Here is a 23,043-nt window from a genome sequence, read left to right as displayed (position 1 = left end):
AATTCTTTTCGGCTCCGTAAGATTCTAATGATTTCCAAAATGGGACAACTTATGAAGATGTTTGTTCCACTGCTACTTTCCTGCTGTTGGGTAGTTTAGCCGATAACGTGTGATTTCCTGTTTCCTTTTACCCATGTGCTGTGGCTCCAAGGTTAAAGGGGCTGGGCTTAAGTCAGCTCCTAGTCATACTGTCACCCACAGCCCTGGGCGTTGGTTCGAGACACTGACTTCTCACAGCAAGGTTTGTGTGGAGACGGGGGTATGGCGAGGTGGGGAGTGATCTCAGTGGTTGTCCTCAGTCAGGTTCTTGTGGGACTGCCTCAAGCTCCTCTCAACATTCAAGGTAAGTCAAGTTGTTCCAATTAAGCAAGTCAAGGATCTGCTCTGTGGTGTTATTGCAAAGGAAGAGATTGCCTTGTTGTTGTCGTCAATCCTCATTTAGAGAGGATTTATTTTAATACTTTTAAATAGAAATTTGTTGTAAACATTTGATCTGTTTCTAGCCGGAATGAAAATTAAACTGGCTTAATAAAAGTAAAATTACAAAAGATGAAAGTTAGCGGAAATGACCTTTAAACGTGACTCGGTGAAACGTTTGGAGACAACTTTGATTCACAGGAGAGAGGTGGGAAGAGCGACTTCACCAGGACTCGGTGCTCCTGGTTACTGGAACTAACTGCAGGTGGCAGTTCTCGATGAGGGAGACAAAGCAGGAGAGCAAATCTGCAGAAGGCAGACACCTCGCAGCTGGGGAAGAGCGGGTTCAGTCACTCACCAGATTGATCACAGGTGGGGATAAGATGGAGGCTGCAGAAAGAGAAGTGCAGAACGTTACGGCACAGAGTGGTGACACACTGGGGCAGTGGGTAGTGCTGCTTCCCCACAGGTCGATCCCAACCTTGACTGCTGTCAGTGTGCAGTTCGTGCCTGTTCTCCGTGACCGTGTGGGTTTCACCAGGCACTCTGGTTTCCTCCCATTTCTGGTGGGTTAATTGTCCGTGGGTGGATGTGGCTGGCAGGAGAATTGGGGAGGGGAGGGGAGGGGAGGGGGCATTCAGGGTGTGTAAGAGAGGATATGTTGCAGGATGTACAGGGGTTTAAGGACAGTGGGTGGACTGATGGGTTTGCACTGGTGGGATCCTGGTGGGCCAAATGGCCTTCTTCCGTGTAACTAAAGGAACGAGACCACCCGTCCCTTTGCCTTGATGTCCCACTGCCCTGGCATCTCCTGCTCTGCCCTGTGGCACATTCCTTGAAAGGTTTATCCAACTATTTTAATTCTTCCCTGGGATGTGAACAATGTCGGCAAGGCCAGCAGATACTGCCCATCCCGAACTGCCCCTGAGAAGGTAGGAGTGAGCCCCCTCCTGGAACTGCAGCAGTCCCCCTGGGGAAGGTGCTCCCATGGTGCTGTTGGGGAGGGAATTCCAGGATTTAGATCCGGTGATGAAGAAGGAATGATGATATATTTCCAAATCCGGATGGTGTGGGATCACACCAATTTGCAAATATGAATGGCACCTTTTAGCTGGTAGAGTGCCAGAGTGTCCCACTGCTCACATCAGGAGTGGGACCAAGCAACATGGTTCAAGGCTCAGCCAGAGCGATGATGTTAGAGAACAGAGGTGGGGAGGTTCAGGAAGGAGATACCAGAGGTTAGGGCCAAGGCAGCTGATGGCAGAGTCATCAATGGTGCAGCACCGAGGAAGAACACAAGACCCAGAGGTGTTAGAGAGGGGTTTACAGAGGCAGGGATGGGGGTAGGGGCCAGTGGGGTTACAGGGACGGGGAGGGGTGTAGGGGCCGGAGGGGGTTACAGAGATGGGGCTGGAGAGGTTACAGAAGCAGGGTGGGGTGTGAGCTTGGAGGCTGTTACAGAGGTAGGGGTGTGGCCACAAGATGAGGTCTCTGTTGGGCGGTGAGTGGGGGTGAGTGAGCTCAGCCTGGAGTGTGAAGGGACTCAGTGTGAGTTTGACCCAGACTGCAGCCTCCTGCCTGACCCGAGCTGATGACCTCCAACAAAGCCTCAGGTTCTTCAGCAGAGGCACCTGCCACCACAGTGACTCCTTTCTCAGAACTGTTGGCTGCCTGGTGACAGGACCACAAGAGCTGGAGTGTGTGCCTGTTCAAAGGAGGTGAGAAAGGGTTGAACAAACTGAACATGTTCTTCTTCTTTTATTCTCTGATTTTCCAGATCAGGGTGTGCTGGCAAGGCTCGTGTTTATTACCCACCCCTGTTTACCCAGAAATAGGGTAGGTCACTGGGTCTCGGTGGAGGGCAGTTATTAGTCAAGACTCTGGAGGGTCTCAAGACCAACATACGTTGTTCAGACGAGCTAAGGGCAGCAAACCTCTCCGCAAGAATGAGTGAACCCGAGGGATTTTCCAACAATCCCGTAGTTTGGAGTTTATCATCACTAATGGGGAGTTTGTTTTCAAATTCCATGTTGAATTCTCGTTCCCTGGTTACTGCGGAGGGATTAACTTGGGTCTATGGGTCACCTGTCCAGTGATATACCAGCAGTGTCCCCACAGTCTCCCCACAGCACCTGGGGAGAGAATTTCAACCACTTCCCCCTGCTCAGTCTCAAGTGGCCGATATCCAGAGTCTGTGCTCCCAGTTCCAGACCCGGTGGCAAATCCTCTCAGCGCCCACCCTATCAACCCCTCTCGAGTTCCTCCACATGACAATGAGATCACTTCCCTTTCTTCCAACGGGCACAGGGCCATTGTGCTCAGTCTCTGCTGCTGGGATGTTTCTCCATCCCAATCCCAGCAAGCTATCTGGTGATCCTTGTCAACCTGACTCCAAGGAATGCAGCCCTCCTGGGAACTTCACCCAGTGCTCCGGCTGTGGGCCCACCAATCCCCACTTCCTCATTCCTGCTCCTGTGCAGTTTCCTCGTTGTCTCTGAGCCGGCACCTTCTGTGTCTCCTGAACCAGGCCCCAGCTCCTGCTGGGATCCAACATTTACCAACTTCTCTCCCTTTAAAAATTATCCTGCTTTTCCACTCTTCCCGAGGTGATAACTCCACAATTCCCCACATCAGCTGGCAATTTCGCGCCTTACCTGTCCAGATCTGTTTGCAACCCTTCACTCTTCTCACCTTGAAGCCACTGTCCGTGCGTTGATCGGTGACACCGCCTTCAGATAGATCGCAGGTCGAGGGGGTCAGACCCTGGACCACGCGTCACCTCACTAGGAGAGCCCTGGCTCCCTGAAAAGCCCCACTCAGTGGTGATGTTGAACCAATCCTCCCTGTGTGACCATATCTTCCCCCCAGCCCTGTGCTCGCCGTGACTGAAGGGACAATGAGGGCCATAGACAGGGTGAATGCACTCAGTCATTTCCAGGGTCGGGCCATCAAGAACTAGAGGGCACAGGTGAGAGGGGAGAGGTTTAATAGGAACTTGAGGGGCAACTTTTTTACACAGAGGGTGGTATATATGTGGAACGAGCAGCCAGAGGAAGTAGCTGAGGCAGGAACAGTAACAACTTCTACAAGGCACTTGGACAGGTCCATGGAATGGAAAGATTTAGAAGGTTATGGGTCAAATGCAGGCAAATGGGACTAGCTTGGATGAGGCATCTTGGTCAGCATGGACCAGATGGGCTGAAGAGCCTGTTTCTGTGATGTATGACTTTGATTAATGGAAGCAGAGTCAAGGACAATGGGAATTGGAAGAAGGCGGAGGGGGAATACTTTTCAGTGCAGAGAGAGGAGGGAACTGGCTAAATACTTAACAGTACCAGATTTGGGAAGAGGGAGAGGGAAAGAGTGAGGGAGGGTAAGGGAGAGGGAGAGGGAGAGGGAGAGGATGAGGGTGAGGGTGAGGAAGGTTGAGGGTGAGGTTGAGGGTGAGGGAGAGGGTCCTCTTGGACTGCAGGACCTAAGAGCCACCCTGACGTCAACAGGCCAATGACTTGCTTCTGTGATTCTGTAATTGGCAAGCTCTTTCACAGAACCAGCACAGCTGAGACGGGCTGAATGGCCTCCTCTGGGGTAGGAGTTTGTAATTGTGTTGGTGACATTAGTTCGATGGTTGAAGGAAAAAGGAATCTGGTACAACCCGAGGGGGATGTACGACAGGACTGAGCCCCTGAGTCCCCGAAGTCCTGAGTCCCTGAGGCCCTGTCCCCGAGGCCCTGAGACATGAGTCACCAGAGAACTGAGGCAGATGGATTCCATAGCAACCAAAGGAAACACAAGAGGAATCAAACGAGAACCTGGGTGATATTTTTAGACAGTTTAATAATACCGGAACTGTAACCAAGAACAATGACTGTAAACTGATGCTCAGACAAGGGGTAGGACATGAACCCACAAATGGTGAGGGGATTGCTTCACTTCCCCTGTCTTCCTCTTACTCTACAAGGATGGGTGGTGATAGGAGCTGGGTCCTGACTCGCTCTGGGGGCTGGCACCACACCGAGGATCCAGCAACAAGCTGAGCCTGGACAGGACTGACTGTCGGAGATAAAGCTTTCTGCTCTTGTCCACGTTTGTGGTGGGCAGAAGGTCCTGTATCTGTGCCACACGATGTGGCCATTGTACAGCTCGTCCCCACTCACAGGAAGAACCGGTCTCTCACACATGAGTGGGTGATATCACCCCAGGGTTCAGAGTGAGTATGACCTTCGTTTTACAAAACGATTTTGTAAATTAGGAGCAGAAGTAGGCCACTCGGACCCTAGAGCCTGCCTCACCCTTCAATAAACTCACGGCTGATTATAATCTCAACTCTCTCATGACTGCAGGAAACCGCAGAGAGTTGTAGACACAACTCAGCACATCACAGAAACCAGCCTCCCCTCCATGGACTCAGTCTACACCTCTCGCAGCCAACATAATCAAAGACTTCTCCCACCCCGGACATTCTCCCTTCTCTCCCCTCCCAAAAGCCTGAGGGCACGTACCACCAGGCTCAAGGACAGCTTCTATCCTGCTGTTGTAAGACTATTGAACGGTCCCCTAGTACGATAAGATGGACTCTTGACCTCACAACCTACCTAGTTATGACCTTGCACCTTATTATCTTTCTCTGTAGCTGTAACACTTTATTCTGCATTCTGTATTGTTTTTACCCTGTACTACATCAATGCACTGTGTATTGAAACGATCTGTATGGATGGCATGCAGAACAAAGTTTTTCACTGTACCTCAGTACATGTGACAATAATAAATCAATTTACCAAATTACCAAGAAGACTTCCTCTGGACAGAATGCCACAGTCTTAGAGGATGCCACTCGGCCCATTGTGCTTGTGACAGCTCTTTAAGAAATCTCTCCAAATTACCTCACTTCCCTGCTCTTTCCCTTCAGTTCTGGAAATTTGTCAAATTCCACCTTTGAAGCGGGAGCTTGGGACGAGCAGGATCAAAGATAAAGAATTAGAGTCGTTTAATAAAATGGATTCAATTATTGTAATTTGACTGAAAGTGATTGATTAACAATATACAGTAATAAATCTAATGATAAAAGAGTGAGAGAGTTGGTAAGTTTTAGTCAGTAGTCAAGAGAGAAAAGTTTGGACAAGTTCTACAATGCCATTGTGCCCAGTGGAAACTCCCGTTTCTTGTTGCCTGGACAACCACAAGGCAGTATTGCCGTCCTCTGGACAGGTCGACCTCTGGGCTTCAGAGCTGGTGGGCGATGACTGTGACATGGGTCGCACATTTTAGTGGTGTCGTACCACAGCTGAAGTGAGCGCAGGAGTGGTGGAATGGGAAACGCTGAGCAGACAAGAAACGTCCTGTGAACAATGCAGGATTCTCCTGGGTATACCTTCCCCAGTCTCGTTCAGCTGTTGAGTTCTGGGGAAGGCCATGGTGATTCTGGAATGGGGCCAGACTTAGGTCCATGAGTAGTTGAGGCTTCATGAGGTCAGGAATGCAACCCAATCAGAATCAGGTTTATTATCACTGACATATTTTGTGAAACTTGTTTTGCAGCAGCAGTACAGTGTAAGACATAAAGATGTAAAAATTACTGTAAGTTACAAAATAAATAAATAGTGCAAAAGAGGAATAACAAGGCAGTGTTCATGGGTTCATGGACCGTTCAGAAATCTGATGGCGGAGGGGAAGAAGCTGTTCCTGAATCGTTGAGTGTGGGTCTTCAGGCTCCTGTACCTCCTCCCCGATGGTAGTAATGTGAAGAGGGCATGTCCCGGGTGGTGAGGGTCCCCAGTGATGATGATAATGGTAGAGGTATGATTCCAGTGCCTGGAGCCAGGGTGGAGGAGAAGCTGCCGAACATTGTGAGAGGAGGGTGAACAGCCAAATGTTGAGCAGCAGGCAACCTGTGGGAGGACCTCAGTGGGTCGAGCAGCATCTGTGGGAGGAAAGGACATGTCGATGTTTCGGGTCGAGACTCTGCATCAGGATCCGAAACATCTACAATTCCTCCTCCCCCACCACAACCCCACCACCACCCCCCCTCCCCACCCCACACAGGTGCTGCTCAACCCACTGAGTTCCTGCTGCAGGTTTCCTGTGGCTTCAGATTCCAGCATCTGCAGTCCCTGGTGTCCGTAGAGGACTGGGGTCCACGGGGGGGGCTGGAAGAAAGAGGGACGAGGACCTGCAAGCACATTGCAGAGCCTGGGAGGAAGTTGAAGAGCAGGACTTCCCAGCCAGCATTCTCCGGACGTGTCCCAGTCCCATGTGTCAGTGAGGATGGAGGTTTGGAGCACAGATGGATATCTTGCAGATAGTTGGTGCAGGAGGTGGGGCTTTCGACTTCAGGGGTACTGGTGTGTTTAATAAAATTCTGCCTCAGTCATCAAAGTCAACAGCCTGAGATTTGTCACCTGGTCGTTAAGAGGACAAAACTCCACCCCCCCAATGCCTCATACGTCATCCCACCTTCTGATCTCACTGGTCATCCATGGCTCTGTGAAGTGCCAGGGATGTTTTGCTATGTTAAAGGCGCTATATAAATGCAAGTACTTTGTCATGGCTTTGTCCATGTGAGGACTCGCTGGATTTCAGGGCCTTCCCTTTCAGTGTGCGAGTGAATACAGGAGTAAGGTGATAGGTCGGGTTTGTGGGCTTTAGGTTCCTTGGTCACCGGGTCTGTTTGGGGGGAAGGTGGGATCTGTACAAACTGGACAGGTTGCAGCCGAACCTGAATGGGACCAATATCCTCAAGGCAAGGTTTGCTTGTACTGTGGGGGAGGGAATGGGTACAGATTACATGTACAGGTGGGGGGGGGGTGGGCGTAGGTGCAGTCAATTATAGAAGAAAAACTGCATCAGTCCAGGAAGCAGGGCAGATGTTGGCATGATGAGGTAAATGGGAGAAATGCACAGCTGAATTGTACATATTTCAATGTAAGGAATCTGTCTGGTAAGGTGGGGAATTTAGGGCATTGATCAATACACGGGAACGTGATACTGAGAAAAAATCAAACAGGTCAGGCCACAGCTGGAGCACTGTGTGTACTTCTGGACACCGCACTACAGGAAGGATGTGACTGCACTGGGGAGGGTGCAGAGGGGGTTCTCCAGAAGGTGGCCTGGGACGGAGCATTTCGGTTATGAGGAGAGACTAGAGAACCTGGGTCTGTTCTCTTCGGAGTGAAGGAGGCTGAAAGGGGGACCTGACAGAGGTGTACAAAATCATGAGGGGCTTATTATTACAATTATTGGTTTATTTCTGTCACATGTATAAGATACAGTGAAAAACATTTGTCTGCATGTCAATCCAGACACATCATTCCACACATCAGTACATCGAGGTAGTGTAAAGAAAACAGAATGCAGAATAAAGTGTTACAGTTACAGAGAGCGTGCAGTGCAGGCAGACAATAACGTGCAAGGCCACAACAAGGTAGATTGTGAGATCAAGAGTCCATCTTTATGGTACAAGAGGTCCCTTCGAGAGTCCAATAGCAGTGGGATAGAAGCTGCCCTTGAGTCTGGTGGTACGTGCTTTAGGCATACATAGCATAGCTAGTAGGAACCTTTACTTCACAGCAGAGATGTCTAAAGCTAGAACACCAGGTTTAGGATGATGAGGAAGAGGTTTAGAGGGGATGAGGGGGAATGTTTTCCCCTGTGGGGGGTTTTGGAGTCTGGAACACCCTGCCTGGGGCGGGGGGGGGGGGGGGGGGGGGGGGGGAGGTGGGGACTGAGACTCTCACAACATTGAAGAAGTGTCTGGATGAACATTTGAATCATTAAGGCAGAGAAGGTGCTGACCAAGTGCTGGTAAATAGGTAGGTACTAACTAGATGGTCAGCACGGGCCTGATGGGCTGAAGGGCCTGTTCCTGAGTTGGATTTGATGCCTGATTTGACATAAAACGCAACATTCCAGCCTACCAACAAGCTCAGCTCACCTGTTTAACACACAGAGAGGGGTCGGTAGCATGTGTCTCGGGACAGATCCAGGTGAACCTGCTGTCTCCGTCCTCTGTTGCAGATATTAAATACGATGAGTGCCGAGTCTGGGGAGTTTTCCACATCATTCTGGAGGATGAGTACAATCTGAACCTGTCACAGGCACACAAAGCCTGCCAACTCTTCGACTCGGTGTTGGCGACAAAGGCGCAGGTGGATCGTGCACTCCAGCAAGGGTTTGAAAGGTGCAGGTAAGTTCCGTCAGCACCGGTCAGTCCGTGTGGCAGTCACCTTGCACTGTGGAGCCTTGAACAACAGGGTGCAGGCTTCAATCCCAACTAAAGAACAGGCAATTTAAATTCGATTAGTTAATCTGGAATAAAAGGACAGATTCAGTGATGCTGACAAGGAACTGGTGGATTGGGTCATTAATGCCCCTCAAGGAAGGAGGTTTACCCTCCTTACCCCACCAAACCTGAGCCTAAACCTGGCTCCACAACAGTGCGGCTGGTTTCTACCTGCCCCCTGAAGGGGTTGACAATCTGCCGAGACCACGGATGGGCAGTTAACACTGGCGTCACCAACAACGCATGATCCCCTCAATGTCGGCAGATGTCCGCAGCCGACATCTGCACAGCAAGGTTCCACAAACTGCAATGTAATGAAGAAGTCATTTGTGTAGTCATGTTAAGGGGTAAATACTAATTCCAGGTCACTGGGGAGAGCTCCCACAGTCCTCTGCAAAACATTGACATGAAATATTTTACATACAACTTGCAAAACACAAAGTGCAGCACCCCCTCAGTACAGCCCCCCCCACAGTGTGACCCTCCCTCAGTACTACCCCTCCCACAGTGTGACCCTCCCTCAGTACTACCCCTCCCACAGTGTGACCCTCCCTCAGTACCGCCCCCCCCACAGTGTGAACCTCCCTCAGTACAGCCCCCCCCACAGTGTGACCCTCCCTCAGTACTGCCCCTCCCACAGTGTGACACTCCCTCAGTACTGCCCCTCCCACAATGTGACCCTCCCTCAGTACCGCCCCCCCACAGTGTGACCCTCCCTCAGTACAGCCCCCCCACAGTGTGACCCTCCCTCAGTACCGCCCCTCCCACAATGTGACCCTCCCTCAGTACCGCCCCCCCACAGTGTGACCCTCCCTCAGTACCGCCCTCCCACAGTGTGACCCTCCCTCAGTACCGCCCCTCCCACAGTGAGACAGTACTGCCCCTCCCTCAGTATTGCACCGGGAATGTCTACCCCGGTGAAGTGCCGATGTCTGATTTCGCTTTTCCCGGGAATGTCACCAATGCCTGACTTCCAGCAGGCGGTTCCGACCAGTGTTGTTGTCTGTGTCCACGTGGCTCTAACAGTTACATCTCTGTCTAGGTACGGCTGGGTGGAAGATGGGTTTCTTGTTATTCCGAGAATCACTCTGAAGGAGATATGTGGACAGAATAAAACGGGTGTTGTGATCTGGAAGCAGGACCCGGCCATGAAGTATGACGCTTACTGCTTCCGACAGAACGGTAACCAGAGCCAAAACGCACCCCGCCGCACTCGGTACACTGGGAGGTTCACCATTCACTTGGCATGGCCCGGCTCGACCAATGAGGGCGGGTTTGCTCTTTTGCTCTTTTGCTCTTTTGCTCTTTTGCTCACACAAAAGTGTGCAAAAACAAGACGTTAGTGCAAATTAAAATATAATCAGGGAAAGTCCACAGCAGTGCAAGAGGTGGTCGGTAGTGTTCCGTTGCTGAGGTAGGGTTAGGGGTGTGCAGGTCGGTTCAAGAACCTGAAGGTTGAAGGGAAGTCACTGTTCCTGAACCTGGTGGTATGGGGACTTCAGGCTTCTGTACCTCCTGCCTGATGGGAGCTGTGAGAAGATGTCACGGGCCCTCGAGATCGTGGTCTCTCGAGACCCTGAGCTGTGAACAGTTGGGTTCGGCCTCAGACAGTGGCTGGGAGAGGAATGAGCCCTGACCCAGGAAGGGAGCGATGGGACTTCTCTGTGTTTAACTCGTGGCTCCTGGGTGATGAATGGCTGCTTCCAGGAAACTCCTAATTAGGGAGCGTGTGACCCTCTGCCCACCCTTGTTACAAATGAGATGGGTGCTAATTTTTCAAAGCCTGGTGTTTGTTTGCAGAAAGCATGAACTCAGCTGATTTCTCTGCACTACACGACTCACTACACCAATTGCAGTGGACGTCACGGAAGTATTTCAGATAGATTGCATTGTGAGCCTGTTGACAGGAGATCCTTCCTCTGCCTCTTCATACTTCCCATACCTTCTTGAACATCCTGCAGGTCACTCTTATCATCGGTCAACATCCCCTGCTCCATTTTATTCCTGCTTGCTGCTGATTCAAATGCCATTTTGCTCAGTTTTCAGTCACCACTCACCGGCTTTTCTGTCCCACCACATTCTGACAAACTCTCTCACGGAACAGTACATCACAGGAACTGGCCCTTCGGCCCAGCATGACTACACCGACCATCGGCACCAATCCCATTTACCAGTAGCTGGTCCGCAGTCATCTCTGTCCCAGTGATTCAAGTGCTCGTCCAACCATTGAGAGCCTCTGCCCCCACCACCCCATCAGGCAGTGCAGCGCTCCGTCAGGACCGCTCCTCCAAGCCGCAGCTGCCGCAGTCGGGTCTGCGCATTCCTCTGTCAGTGGACCAGGTGTCAGGGTGACAGGTAGAATTGAGCCCACCATCCCAGACCCTGTGCTCAACCCGGGTCACTGCGGCTGGGGGAGCTGATTGTCCCAGACCTGACACTGCGCCCATGGCTGTCCCGATGATCCAGTCCCTCTCCTTACCGTCCCAGTCCCCGACTCCAGCGGTTACTCCCGGTCACCCCAGGACACCACTTCCGCTGGACCAACCAGGAGATCACAGGGAGGGGAGGTACTGAGGGAGGGTCACACTGTGGGAGGGGCAGTACTGAAGAGGGAGCACGCGGTTTCCGCGGGCACCCTAGCCGAGTTCCGCGCTCGGTGGGCCCCTCAGGGGATCGCGTGTGTCGTGGACGGTACGAACGCGATTCTTATTTGAGTGTCGCGTGTCGTGTTGACGGGTGTAGCGTCACGTGTGTGTTTCGTTAGTATTAGTTTGCATTCTCTACCGTAGTATGTCGTTGCGTAGTTTCTTCTTTTCTGTATTAGATGTAGTGTATTGACACTGGTTGTCTTTTGTAGAGCTTTTAGTGAATAAACGTTTATTATTAAAAAAAATGGGGCAGTACTGAGAGAGGGTCACACTGTGGGGGGGCAGTACTGAGGGAGGGTCACACTGTGGGAGGGGCAGTACTGAGGGAGGGTCACACTGTGGGAGAGGTGGTACTGAGGGAGGGTCACACTGTGGGAGGGGCAGTACTGAGGGAGGGTCACAGTGGGAGGGGCAGTACTGAGGGAGGGTCAGTGGGGGGGGGGTGATACTGAGGGAGTACACCAGTATTAGAACTCTTAAATAAGACATGAAACTCTACCGATCTACTGTCTGCAGTGAGGATAAAAGCTCACTCATCATTTTCTGTGACTGGTGGAGTTCCTTCAGTCTGTTCCAGGACCAACATCACCCAGCCTGCTGTCACCGCGCTGTCTGTGACCTCTTGCTGTGCTGATGTTCTCATCACAGGGAGCAAACCAAATTTCCAGAGTAACGCTGCATCCTAGAAGTGACCCAGGAGCCTGTTTGCAGAGAGTGGGTTTGTGATCCTAGAGGACAGGGATTAAGTGAGAGAGCACTGACTGGGGAACTGAACAGGTTGGACATGGAAATGTCTTCCCCTTAGTGGGTGAAGCCCAGAACTAGGGGGCCAATCGATCGGAGGGAATCGGGACCCCTCCCGCACACAGGGGGCAGTGAGACTCTTGAACTGAATATAGAAGCTGTTAATGCTGGGCTCATATAGAGCATTCAAAGTTGGGTCAAGGGTTTGTGAAACTGCTTATCATTGTCCATCTTGGTACAAGCCAATAGTGGCGGTATCAATGGGTAGATGATAACCAGAGTAGGCCAGAGAGGGATGAGAGTGCTGGTAAATGGGATCAGTAAAGAACATTACAGCACAGTACGGGCCCTTCAGCCCACAATGTTGTGACGACATTTTATCCTCCTCTAAGATCTATCTAATCCTTCCCTCCCACATAGCCCTCCATTTCTCTATCATTCATGTGTCTATCTAAGAGTCTCTTAAATGTCCCTAATGTACCTGCCCCCACAACCTCTGCCGGCAGTGCGTTCCACGCACCCACCACCGTCTGTGTAAAAAAACTTACCTCTGACATCCCCCTTATACCTTCCTCCAATCACCTTAAAATTATGCCCCCTCGTGTTAGCCATTGTTGCCCTGGGAAAAAGTCTCTGACTGTCCACTCGATCTATGCCTCTTATCATCTTGTGCACCTCTATCAAGTCACCTCTCATCCTCCTCCTCTCCAAAGAGAAAAGCCCTAGCTCACTCAACCTATCCTCATAAGACATGCTCTCCAATCCAGGCAACATCCTGGTAAATCTCCTCTGCACCCTCTCTAAAGCTTCCACATCCTTCCTATAATGAGGCAACCGGAACTGAACACAGTTCTCCAAGTGTGGTCTGACCAGAGTTCTATAGAGCAGCAACATTACCTCACGGCTCTCGAACTCAATACCCCGACTAATGAAGGCCAACACACTATACGCCTTCTTAACAACCGTGTCAACCTGCGCAGCAACCTTGAAGGATCAAGGGACAAAGACCCCAAGATCCCCCTGTTCCTCCACACCACTAAGAGTCCTGCCATTAGCTTTATTCTGCCTTCAAATTCGATCTCTCGGTGTATCACTTCACACTTTTCCAGGTTGAACTCCATCTGCCACTTCTCAGCCCAGCTCTCTCCTGACTTTCTGAATGAGCCTTCCATGAGTATTCTTATCAAACACCTTACCACAATCCATGTGCACCACATCCACTGCTCTACCTTCATCAATGTGCTTTGTCACATTCACAAAGAATTCAATCAGGCTTGTGAGGCAAAACCTGCCCCTCACAAAGCCATGCTGACTGTCCCTAGTCAGCCTATGCTTCTCCAAATGCCCATAAATCCTGTCCCTAAGAATCTTCTCCAGTAATTTGCCCGTCACTGAAGTAAGACTCACTGGTCTGTAATTCCCAGGGTTTCCCTACTCCCTTTCTTGAACAAAGGAACAACATTTACCACCCTCCAATCATCTGGCACTCCTCCTGTGGCCAGTGAGGATGCAAAGATCATCGCCAAAGGCGCAGCAATCTCTTCCCTCGCTGCCTGTAATAACCTTGGATATATCCCGTCCGGCCCCGGTGACTTATCTGTCCTAATATTTTTCAAAAGTTCCAGCACATCCTCCTTCCTCACGTCGACATGTCCCAGCGTATCAGCGTGTGTACGCCATCCTCACAAATGTCAAGGTCTCTCTCACTGGTGAATACTGAGGCAAAGTGTTCATTGAGGACCTCCCCTACCTCTTCCAACTCCAGGCACATGTTTCCTCTTTTATCCCTGATTGGTCCTACCCTCACTCTAGTCATCCTCCTATCCTTCACATATGCGTAGAACACCTTGGAGTTTTCCTTGATCCTACTTGCCAAGGCCTTCTCATGCCCCCTTCTAGCTCTCCTAAGTCCAGTCTTAAGCTCCCTCCTGGCTGCCTTGTAACTCTCCAGAGCCCTGTCTGATCCATGCTTTCTAAATCTTAGGCAAGCTTCTTTCTTCCTCTTTACAAGATATTCTACGTCTCTTGTCAACCACGGTTCCTTCACTCTGCCATCCTTACCCTGCCTCAGTGGGACAAACCTATCCAGAACCCCGTGCAAGTATTCCTTAAACAACCTCCACATTTCCGGTGTGCACTTCCCCAAGAACATCTGTTCCCAATTTACGCTCCCAAGTTCCTGCCTAATAGCATCATAATTCCCTCTCCCCCAATTAAATACTTTCCCATATCGTCTGCTCCTGTCCCTCTCCAAGGCTGTGGTAAAGGTCAAGGAGTTATGGTCACTGTCTCCAAAATGCCCTCCCACTGAGATCTGAAACCTGATCAGGCTCATTGCCCAGTACCAGGTCCAGAATGGCCTCTTCTGTAGTCAGCCTGTCCACATACTGTGTCAGAAGTCCTGTATAGATGGGTGTCTGATGGTCAGCATGGACACTGTGGGCCGAACAGCCTGCTTCTGTGCTCTACAACCAGTATGCCACCACTCAGACTCGTTCCTCTCGACGAGAGCAGGCGCTCTGCATAGCGGTCACCCGATCTGTGTTTGATTTCCCCAGTGTGGGGGAGGCCACAGTGTGAACACCAATTGCAGTGCACTGGGTTGGAGGAGGCGCAAGTGAATCGCTGCTTCACCTGGAGAGACCATTTGGGTGCCAGGATGGTGGGGAGGAGGAGGAAATGAGAAACGGTGCACCTCCTGCCGTTACATGGGGGTATGGTGGGAGGAGGGGAGTGGTTGGTGGAGGTGAGGAGTGGACCAGTTGTGAGGGGAACCATCTCTGGAACTTCCACCACTTTCCCCAAGGGATCATCTTTCACAAGTCCCGCCACCCTCAACGAGATTCCGCCGCCGAACCTATCTTCCCCTCCCCTCCCCTCTCAGTGTTTCGAAGGGAGTGTGCTGACTGATCCACTGGTTCAGCAGACTAAGACCTGCCTTCTGTCGGGTTTAGAAGAATGGCAGATGATCTCATAGAACGTAGAACATTACAGCACAGTGCAGGCCCTTCGGCCCACAATGTTGTGCCGACGTTTTATCCTGCTCTAAGATCTATCTAACCCTTCCTCCATTTCTCTATCATTCATGTGTCTATCTAAGAGTCTCTTAAATGTCCCTCACGTATCTGCCCCCACAACCTCTGCCGGCAGTGCGTTCCACACACCCACCACTCTCGGTGTAAAAAACTTACCCCTGACATCCCCCTTATACCTTCCTCCAATCACCTTAAAATTATGTCCCCTCATGTTAGCCATTGTCGCCCTGGGAAAAAGTCTCTAACTGTCCATCCGATCATCTTGTACACCTCCATCAAGTCACGTCTCATCCTCCTTCTCTCCAACGAGAAAAGCCCCAGCTCGCTCAGCCTTAGAAGGCAAGAGAGGGTGGATGCAGAGGTGATGTTTCCCCTGGCTGGGGTATCTCGAGCCAGAAGTCACAGCCTCAGAGTCAGGGGTTGGCTATTCAGGACTGAGATGTAAAGAAATATGTTCATGCAGAGGGTGGTAAATCTTTGGTATTCTCTCCCCGGCACGTGTGGAGGGTCAGTCACCAGTATAATTACTGCAGAGGGTGAGAAATTCTTAGAAACTGGTAGTGAAGGTTGCAGAGTTAATGAAGTAAAGTGTGGCTGAGGTAACAGATCAGTCCTGAGTTCATTAGATGGTGGAGCAGGTACGAGGGGCTGAATGGCCTACTCCTACTACTACTGATTGTGTTCTAAAGCTACTGGTCACACACAGTTCATTTACATGGTGGAACAGGGTAGAGGGGCCAAATGGTCACCTCCGGGTCCTTTGATTATTGGGATTCTGACCTATTGAAACACGTAACTTCAGCTTTGTCCCTTTCCCAGATTCCAAGAAGGCGAATGTCTGTGAGCCGTTAATATTTCCGCCCACAACCTTCACGACAGAAGCATCGTCGGTGGAACCAGGTCAGGAGATCACCCCTGCATTCAGCTCTGAGACTGTGCCCCACCCAGAATCCGGAGCAACGACCCTACCTCAAGAAACAAGGTCCGTTTTGTCCACCTTAATCCAAACATCAGTGTCGACGCAAGACATTGATGACAAGACCGATCCAAAGGGGAACAAACCACTGTTGGGCAATCAGATCATCTACTGTGGTGAGTCGTTACTATTCAGCAAGAAGTGGGAATTCGCGAGGCTCCACTGGTAAATCAGGCCTCATCACAATCCTTCAGGAGCTGTCCTGCCCCTTAGATATTCCCCTGGCACTGTTTGAGGAAACAATGTCAATAGAACATATAGAGATTAAAGAGGAGGAGGTACTTGATGCTTTACAACGAATAAAGGTAGATAAATCCCCAGGGCCTGACAAAATATTTCCTCGGACCTTGAGAGAGACTAGTGTAGAAATTGCAGGGGCCCTGGCAGATATATTTATAATGTCCTTAGCCACGGGTGCGGTGCCAGAGGACTGGAGGATAGCTCATGTTGTTCCATTGTTTAAGAAAGGCTTGAAGAGTAAACCAGATAATTACAGGCCAGTGAGCCTGACATCCGTAGTGGGTAAATTATTGGAAGGTGTTGTGAGAGATAGGACATATAAGTATTTGGACAGCCAAGGGTTGATTAAGGATAGTCAGCATGGCTTTGTGCGTGGTAGATCGTGTTTAACGAATCTTGTGGAGTTTTTTGAGGAAGTAACTAAGAAAGTAGATGAAGGTAAGGCTGTGGACGTTGTCTACATGGACTTTAGTAAGGCCTTTGACAAGGTCCCACATGGGAGATTAGTTCAGAAGGTTCAGTCAATGGGTATCCATTGGGAAGGTTGTAAACTGGATTCGAAATTGGCTGAGTGGGAGAAGACAGAGAGTGGTTGTAGATGGTTGTTCCTCAGATTAGTGGTGTGCCTCAGGGATCTGTGTTGGGGCCATTGTTGTTTGTTGTCTATATCAATGATCTAGACGATAATGTGGTAAATTGGATTAGTAAGTTTGCGGATGACACTAAGATTGGAGGTGTAGTGGACAGTGAGGAAGGCTTTCAAAGCTTGCCGAGGGATCTGGACCAAATGAAAAAATGGTCCAGAAAATGGCAGATAGAATTTAATGCAGACAAGTGTGAGGTGTTGCATTTTGGAAGGACAAATCAAGGGAGGACATACACAGTAATTGGTAGGGCACTGAGGAGTGCGGAGGAACAAAGGGATCTTGGAGTTCAGATACATAATTCCCTGAAAGTGGCGTCGCAGGTAGACAGGGTTGTAAAAAAGGCTTTTGGCATCCTGGCATTCATAAATCAAAGTATTGAGTATAGGAGTTGGAATGTTTTGGTGAGGTTGTATAACTGATTGGTGAGACCAAATTTAGAATATTGTGTGCGGTTCTGGTCACCGAACTACAGGAAGGATATCAGTAAGATTGAAAGAGTGCAGAGGAGATTTACTAGAATGTTGCTGGGTCTTCAAGAGTTAAGTTACAGGGAAAGATTGAGCACGTTAGGACTTTATTCCTTGGAGCGGAGAAGAATGAGGGGAGATATGATAGAGGTTTATAAAATGATGAGGGGTATAGACAGAGTTAATGCAAGTAGGCTCTTTCCACCTAGATTAGGAGAGATAAGTATGAGAGGACATGGCTTTAGGGTGAAAGGGGAAAGGTTTAGGGGGAACATTAGAGGGAACTTCTTCACTCAAAGAGTGGTGGGAGTGTGGAATGGGCTGCCATCTGATGTGGTAAATGTGGGCTCGCTCTTAACTTTTAAGAGTAAATTGGATAGATAAATGGACGAGAGAGGTCTGGAGGGGTATGGGCTGGGGGCAGGTAAATGGGACTAGCAGAATAATGTTTCAGCACAGACGAGAAGGGCCGAATGGCCTGTTTTCTATGCTGTAGTTTTTTATGGTTCTATGGTTCTAATGTCCTTATCAACATTCTCCCCTCCTTTGGTTCCCATTTCCCATGCCCGCTGTTGCTGTAACACTGCTTACCCATCAGCCTACACTGTGAAGTCCCACCTGCCCCTGTGTTTTGATTGAGACACACAATGGTGACTGGATCCTTGGGTGAAGGTGAGGTGTGGACACGGACCAGTGGGCCCAAAGGTCCTCGAGAATTTCCAACTGAAAGGGGAGTCAGGAATTGGTCATCCAATGTTGATTGTGGGAAGTCAGGAGGGAGTCCGAGACTGCAGCGAGTTTGGCAGTGAATAGGTCCAATGAAGATCCTTCAGTCTGAAACACTAAGCCTACCTTTGTCTCCACTGATGCTGCCTGATCTGCTGAGTATTTCCAGCACAGAGTCATACAGTCCTAGAGTTGTACAGTATGGAAGCAGACCCTTCAGCCCACTGTGACTATGCCGACCCCATGCCTATCCGTACTAATCCCAACTGCTGCATCAGTTCCATCTCACTCTGTGCCCCGCTCATTCTAGTACCTGTCCAGTTGCCTTAAAAGTTGTTCCTGTTCCTGCCTCCATCTCCCCCGGCAGCTCATTCCCGATACCAACTACCCTGTGTGAAAAATTTACGCCTCAGGCCCCCTTTAAACCTCCTTCCTCTCATCTTAAACCTGTGCCCTCTAGTTTTAGACACCCCTACCCTGGGACACAGACTCTGGCTACCTACCCTATCCATGCCTCATCATTTTGCATGGGTTTCCTCTGGGTGCTCCGGATTCCTCCCACATTCCAAAGATGTACGGGTTAGGAAGTTGTGGGCATGCTACATCGGTGCTGGAAACGTGGTGACACTTGTGGGCTGCCCCCAGAACACTCTATGCAAAAGATACATTTCACAGTGTGTTTCAATGTACATGACTAATAAAGATATCTTGTCTTATATCAGGTCTTATATAATCTTATATAACCCTAACCCTCAGCCTCCTTTGCTCCAGAGAAAACAAGCCCAGCCTGTGCAATCTCTCCCCATAACTAAAGTCCTAACTAATGCTTCGCACAGCTGCAACATGATGTTCCAGCTCTTGTAATCAATGCCTCAGTCAGTGAAGGCAAGTGTGACAGACACCTTCCTCACCACCCTCTCTACCTGTGTCACCACTTTCAGGGAACTATGTACCTGTACCCCTAGCTCTCTGTTCTACAACATTCACCAGGGCCCTGTCATTCACTGTGTAAGCTCTGCCCTGGTTTAACTTCCCAACATAAAATAAGATAAGATAGGATAAGATAAGATAAGATAGTTAAGATATTTATTTATTAGTCACATGTACATCGAAACACACAGTGAAATGCATCTTTTGCGTAGAGTGTTCTGGGGGCAGCCCGCAAGTGTCGCCATGCTTCCGGCGCCAACATAGGATGCCCACAACTTCCTAACCCGTACGTCTTTGGAATGTGGGAGGAAACCGGAGCACCCGGAGGAAACCCACGCAGTCACGGGGAGAATGTACAAACTCCTTACAGACAGCAGCCGGAATTGAACCGGGGTCACTGGCACTGTAAAGCATTACACTAACCGCTACACTACCGCGCCTGCCCTCATCCTTGTGAATCTTTTCTGCACCCTCTCCACCTTAATCACATGCTTCCTATAGTAAGGTTAAACTGTCTGAAGATCCTCCCTTAACCTTCCCTCCCTCGCAGAGAAGTCCCACAGCCTCTGGAGATCCTGCACAGTCATCAGGTTTGTTTTGCAAAGTGTGTGTGAGGTTGACCCTGGTTTCTTTGTTATTTGCAGTGCTGGTCGTGATTGTCATTCTGCTCCTGGCCTTTTTGGTTATCCTGATTTGCTACCTCAGAAAGTAAGAACCTCCTCAGTTTGTGAGTTCTATTGCTGAGTGGGAGGGAGAGTTATGAAGTGGCTCCGGATCGGTAACAGAGTTTTATATTGGGGAGACACAGTGTGGCATCACACAAGTCCTGGAAGTTCAGACTCAGCTTCCAGTTAGTGTTAATTTGGGACGTAAGCAGAAACTCAAACATCACACAGTGCCCTGAAATCCTGGTATATCAACATCAGAAATTCTTTGCTTTGTATTTAAATCCCACTTTGGCCTGTCTTTCTCTCTCTCTGTGACCTCCACCCTTCCACCCCTGAATCCTTTAACTCTCTGACCCTGACATTTTGCCTCATCTCCCAATCCCCTGTGCTATATACTTCTCCAATCCACCTTGCACAAAAATCAAGAAATTAGGAGTAGACCACTGGGCCCCTCGAGCCTGCTCTATCAACCCCAGGTCTTAACTCCTTCTCTGCGCCAGTTCCATAGTCCTCCATCCCCTGATAGTTTTTCAAAAATGTATCTCTACTTTGAATTATCTCTGCTTATAAATATCCATCACTGTCTGCGATTGAGAATTCCAGAGATTCATCACCCTCTACAAGATGAAATTTCAACACATCTCAGTGTTAAATGATCAGCCCCTTATCTTGTAACTATATCCCCTCATTCGAGACCCTCCCACAAGTGAAAACATCCCAACATTTACCCCTCAGGCGCCCTCAGGATCTTATATGTTTCAATAAGGTCACCCCTCATTCTTCTAAGCTCCAAGGAGTACAAAGGGACATTCTCTCTTCTCTCCTCTTCCATCAGGTAGAAGATACAGGAGCCTGAGGGCACGTACCACCAGACTTAAGGACAGCTTCTATCCCACTGTGATAAGACTATTGAACCGTTCCCTTATACAATGAGATGGACTCTGACCTCACGATCTACCTTGTTGTGACCTTGCACCTTATTGCACTGCACTTTCTCTGTAGCTGTGACACTTTACTCTGTACTGTTATTGTTTTTACCTGTACTACATCAATGCACTCTGTACTAACCCAATGTAACTGCACGGTGTAATGAATTGACCTGTACGATCGGTGTGCAAGACAAGTTTTTCACTGTACCTTGGTACAAATGACAATAATAAACTAATACCAATACCAATACAGATCCAACCTGTCCAGCCTCTCTTGGTAGGACAACCCAGTAATTAGAATCAGGTTTATTATCACTGACAGATGTCATGAAATGTGTGGTTTTGCGGCAGCAGTACACTGCAAGATATAAATATTACATAGTGTTCATGGGTTCATGGACCATTCAGAAATCTGATGGCGGAGGGGAAGAAGCTGTTCCTAAAATGATGAGTGTGGGTCTTCAGGCTCCTGTACCTCATCCCCAATGGCGGTAATGTGAAGAAAGCATGTCCTAGATGGTGAGGGTCCTTTATGATGGATGCTGCCTTCTTGAGGTACCACTTCTTGAAGATGTCCTTGTGCCCGTGATGGAGCTGGCTGAGTCTACAACCCTCTGCAGCCTCTTGTGATCCTGTGCATTGGAGCCTCCATACCAGGCTGTGATGCAACCAGTCACAATGCTCTCCGTACGGACATCTGCAGAAATTTGCAAGTTTTTAGTGACAAACCAAATCTCCTAATGAAATAGAGCCGCCAGTGTGCCTTCAGTGTGATTGCATCAATGTGTTGGGCCCAAAATTGATCCTCTGAGATGCTGATGCCCCCCCTCCCCCACCTCTCTCTCCCCCACCTCTCTCTCCCCCACACCTCTCTCCCTCACCCCTCTCTCTCCCCCACCTCTCTCTCCCCCACACCTCTCTCTCCCCCACACCTCTCTCTCCCTCACCCCTCTCTCTCCCCCACCTCTCTCTCCCTGCCCCCCACCTCTCTCTCCCCCACCTCTCTCTTCCTGACAAACCTCTTTGACCAAGCCTTTGGTCACTGCCTGCTTGCTACCAATGTCCCCCTGCTGGTTTCTAAGCCCAACCCCCTCTGCGCCTCTGGAAGCTTTTCTCCAAAGTAAAGGCATTAAATAATTGCAGATTTTGTCTCTGTTCACGAAGTGCCTGCCTGCTAATAATTTATAAAAACTGCTGGAAGGTGAGAAACCACCTCAAATTAAAGACATTTCTAGTCTCCATTGCAGAGATTGGGATGGGTTTCTGGGGGACTGGGGGGTTTTCCTGAGCTCTGTGCCACCACCCAGGCTGTTCTGGTTTCCTGCCACATCCCAAAGACGTGTGGGATGGTCGGTTCAGTGGCCCAAGTGTAGACGGGCAGCTGGAAAATCGGGGTGAGGATAGACATGTGAGAGAGAAATGTGGGATTTCTCGAACAGCCAGAATAGGTTCAAAGGGGTGAATGGCCTCCTTCTATGTCATAAGAAAATATGACCTACGAAATGTGAAGTCTTTTGACCTTGCTGCACTCCTGCTGGGCACTCGTCTAACAGTTTTGTTTGCAACCTTCAGACGCAGGAGCTTTTCATACTCGAGCACCAGGGGCCAGAAGGAAAACATTGAGGCAGAGGTGTGGAGCCACAGTCTGACGGCGAACAACTCATGAGCTCCACTGAGCAGGGACCAAAGGCTGAGATCACAGCTCCCACCTCAAGCAAGGAACCTCCTGCAGCGTTAATACACATCCAGAACAGAATGTGGGGTTAGAATGAGTGAACATGGTTATTTCTTGAACTACACTGAATGAACACCGCGGGGGGGGCGGGGTAGGGCAGGGGGGAACAATTCAGCCCCTCTTATCTGTGGGCACACAAGCCCTCCTCCTATCCTTTGTCATCAGCACATCCATCTTACAGATTGCTTGAATGTTGTGAATTGTCTTATTCCCCAGGCTATGTCAGCGCACGCAGAACCCAACATGCAAGGGCCAGTAAACCGTCCGTTAACAAACAGCAGGATCTGTTTCAACAGTCTGGTGAAAGGGGAAGGGAATCAGAACAATGTTGAATCATTGAACAGGCACCGAGTTATTGCTTTAACCCTTCAGCAGAACATCAGAAGGTGCTGCTGAGACTGGGTTACCCTGAGCTCGTCTCTCCGCTGATGTACAAGGGGCGGTGTGTGTGGGGACAGGGGAATTGGAGGGGGAGGTGGGGGGAGGATGATGGAGGCAGAAATCCAAGAGAATGAGAGGGGGGAGTCAGAGGAGAGTAAGGAGAGGAGTGGGGAGTGAGTCAAGAGGGAAAGAAGATAGGAGGAAGGTAGGAGTTAAGTGAGG

At 49.8% G+C, this 23,043-nt stretch overlaps 1 protein-coding gene across 1 annotated transcript; it reads left to right on the top strand.

The window, feature by feature from the left end:
• The first annotated feature begins 196 nt into the window (after positions 1–196).
• On the top strand, positions 197–23,043 carry LOC127577595 (lymphatic vessel endothelial hyaluronic acid receptor 1-like). The gene is made up of 6 exons (XM_052028858.1): positions 197–343; positions 8,431–8,599; positions 9,738–9,877; positions 15,942–16,214; positions 19,753–19,816; positions 22,278–23,043. The coding sequence occupies exons 1-6, from the start codon at positions 262–264 to the stop codon at positions 22,369–22,371; spliced, it is 822 nt and encodes a 273-aa protein (XP_051884818.1). The 5' UTR covers positions 197–261; the 3' UTR covers positions 22,372–23,043.

This window comes from Pristis pectinata, chromosome 14 (genome assembly GCF_009764475.1).
Source record: "Pristis pectinata isolate sPriPec2 chromosome 14, sPriPec2.1.pri, whole genome shotgun sequence".
In the NCBI taxonomy this organism is placed as follows: domain Eukaryota; kingdom Metazoa; phylum Chordata; class Chondrichthyes; order Rhinopristiformes; family Pristidae; genus Pristis; species Pristis pectinata.
The sequence above is the reverse complement of the archived record's forward strand: the minus strand, read 5'-3'. Positions and strand labels throughout refer to the sequence as shown.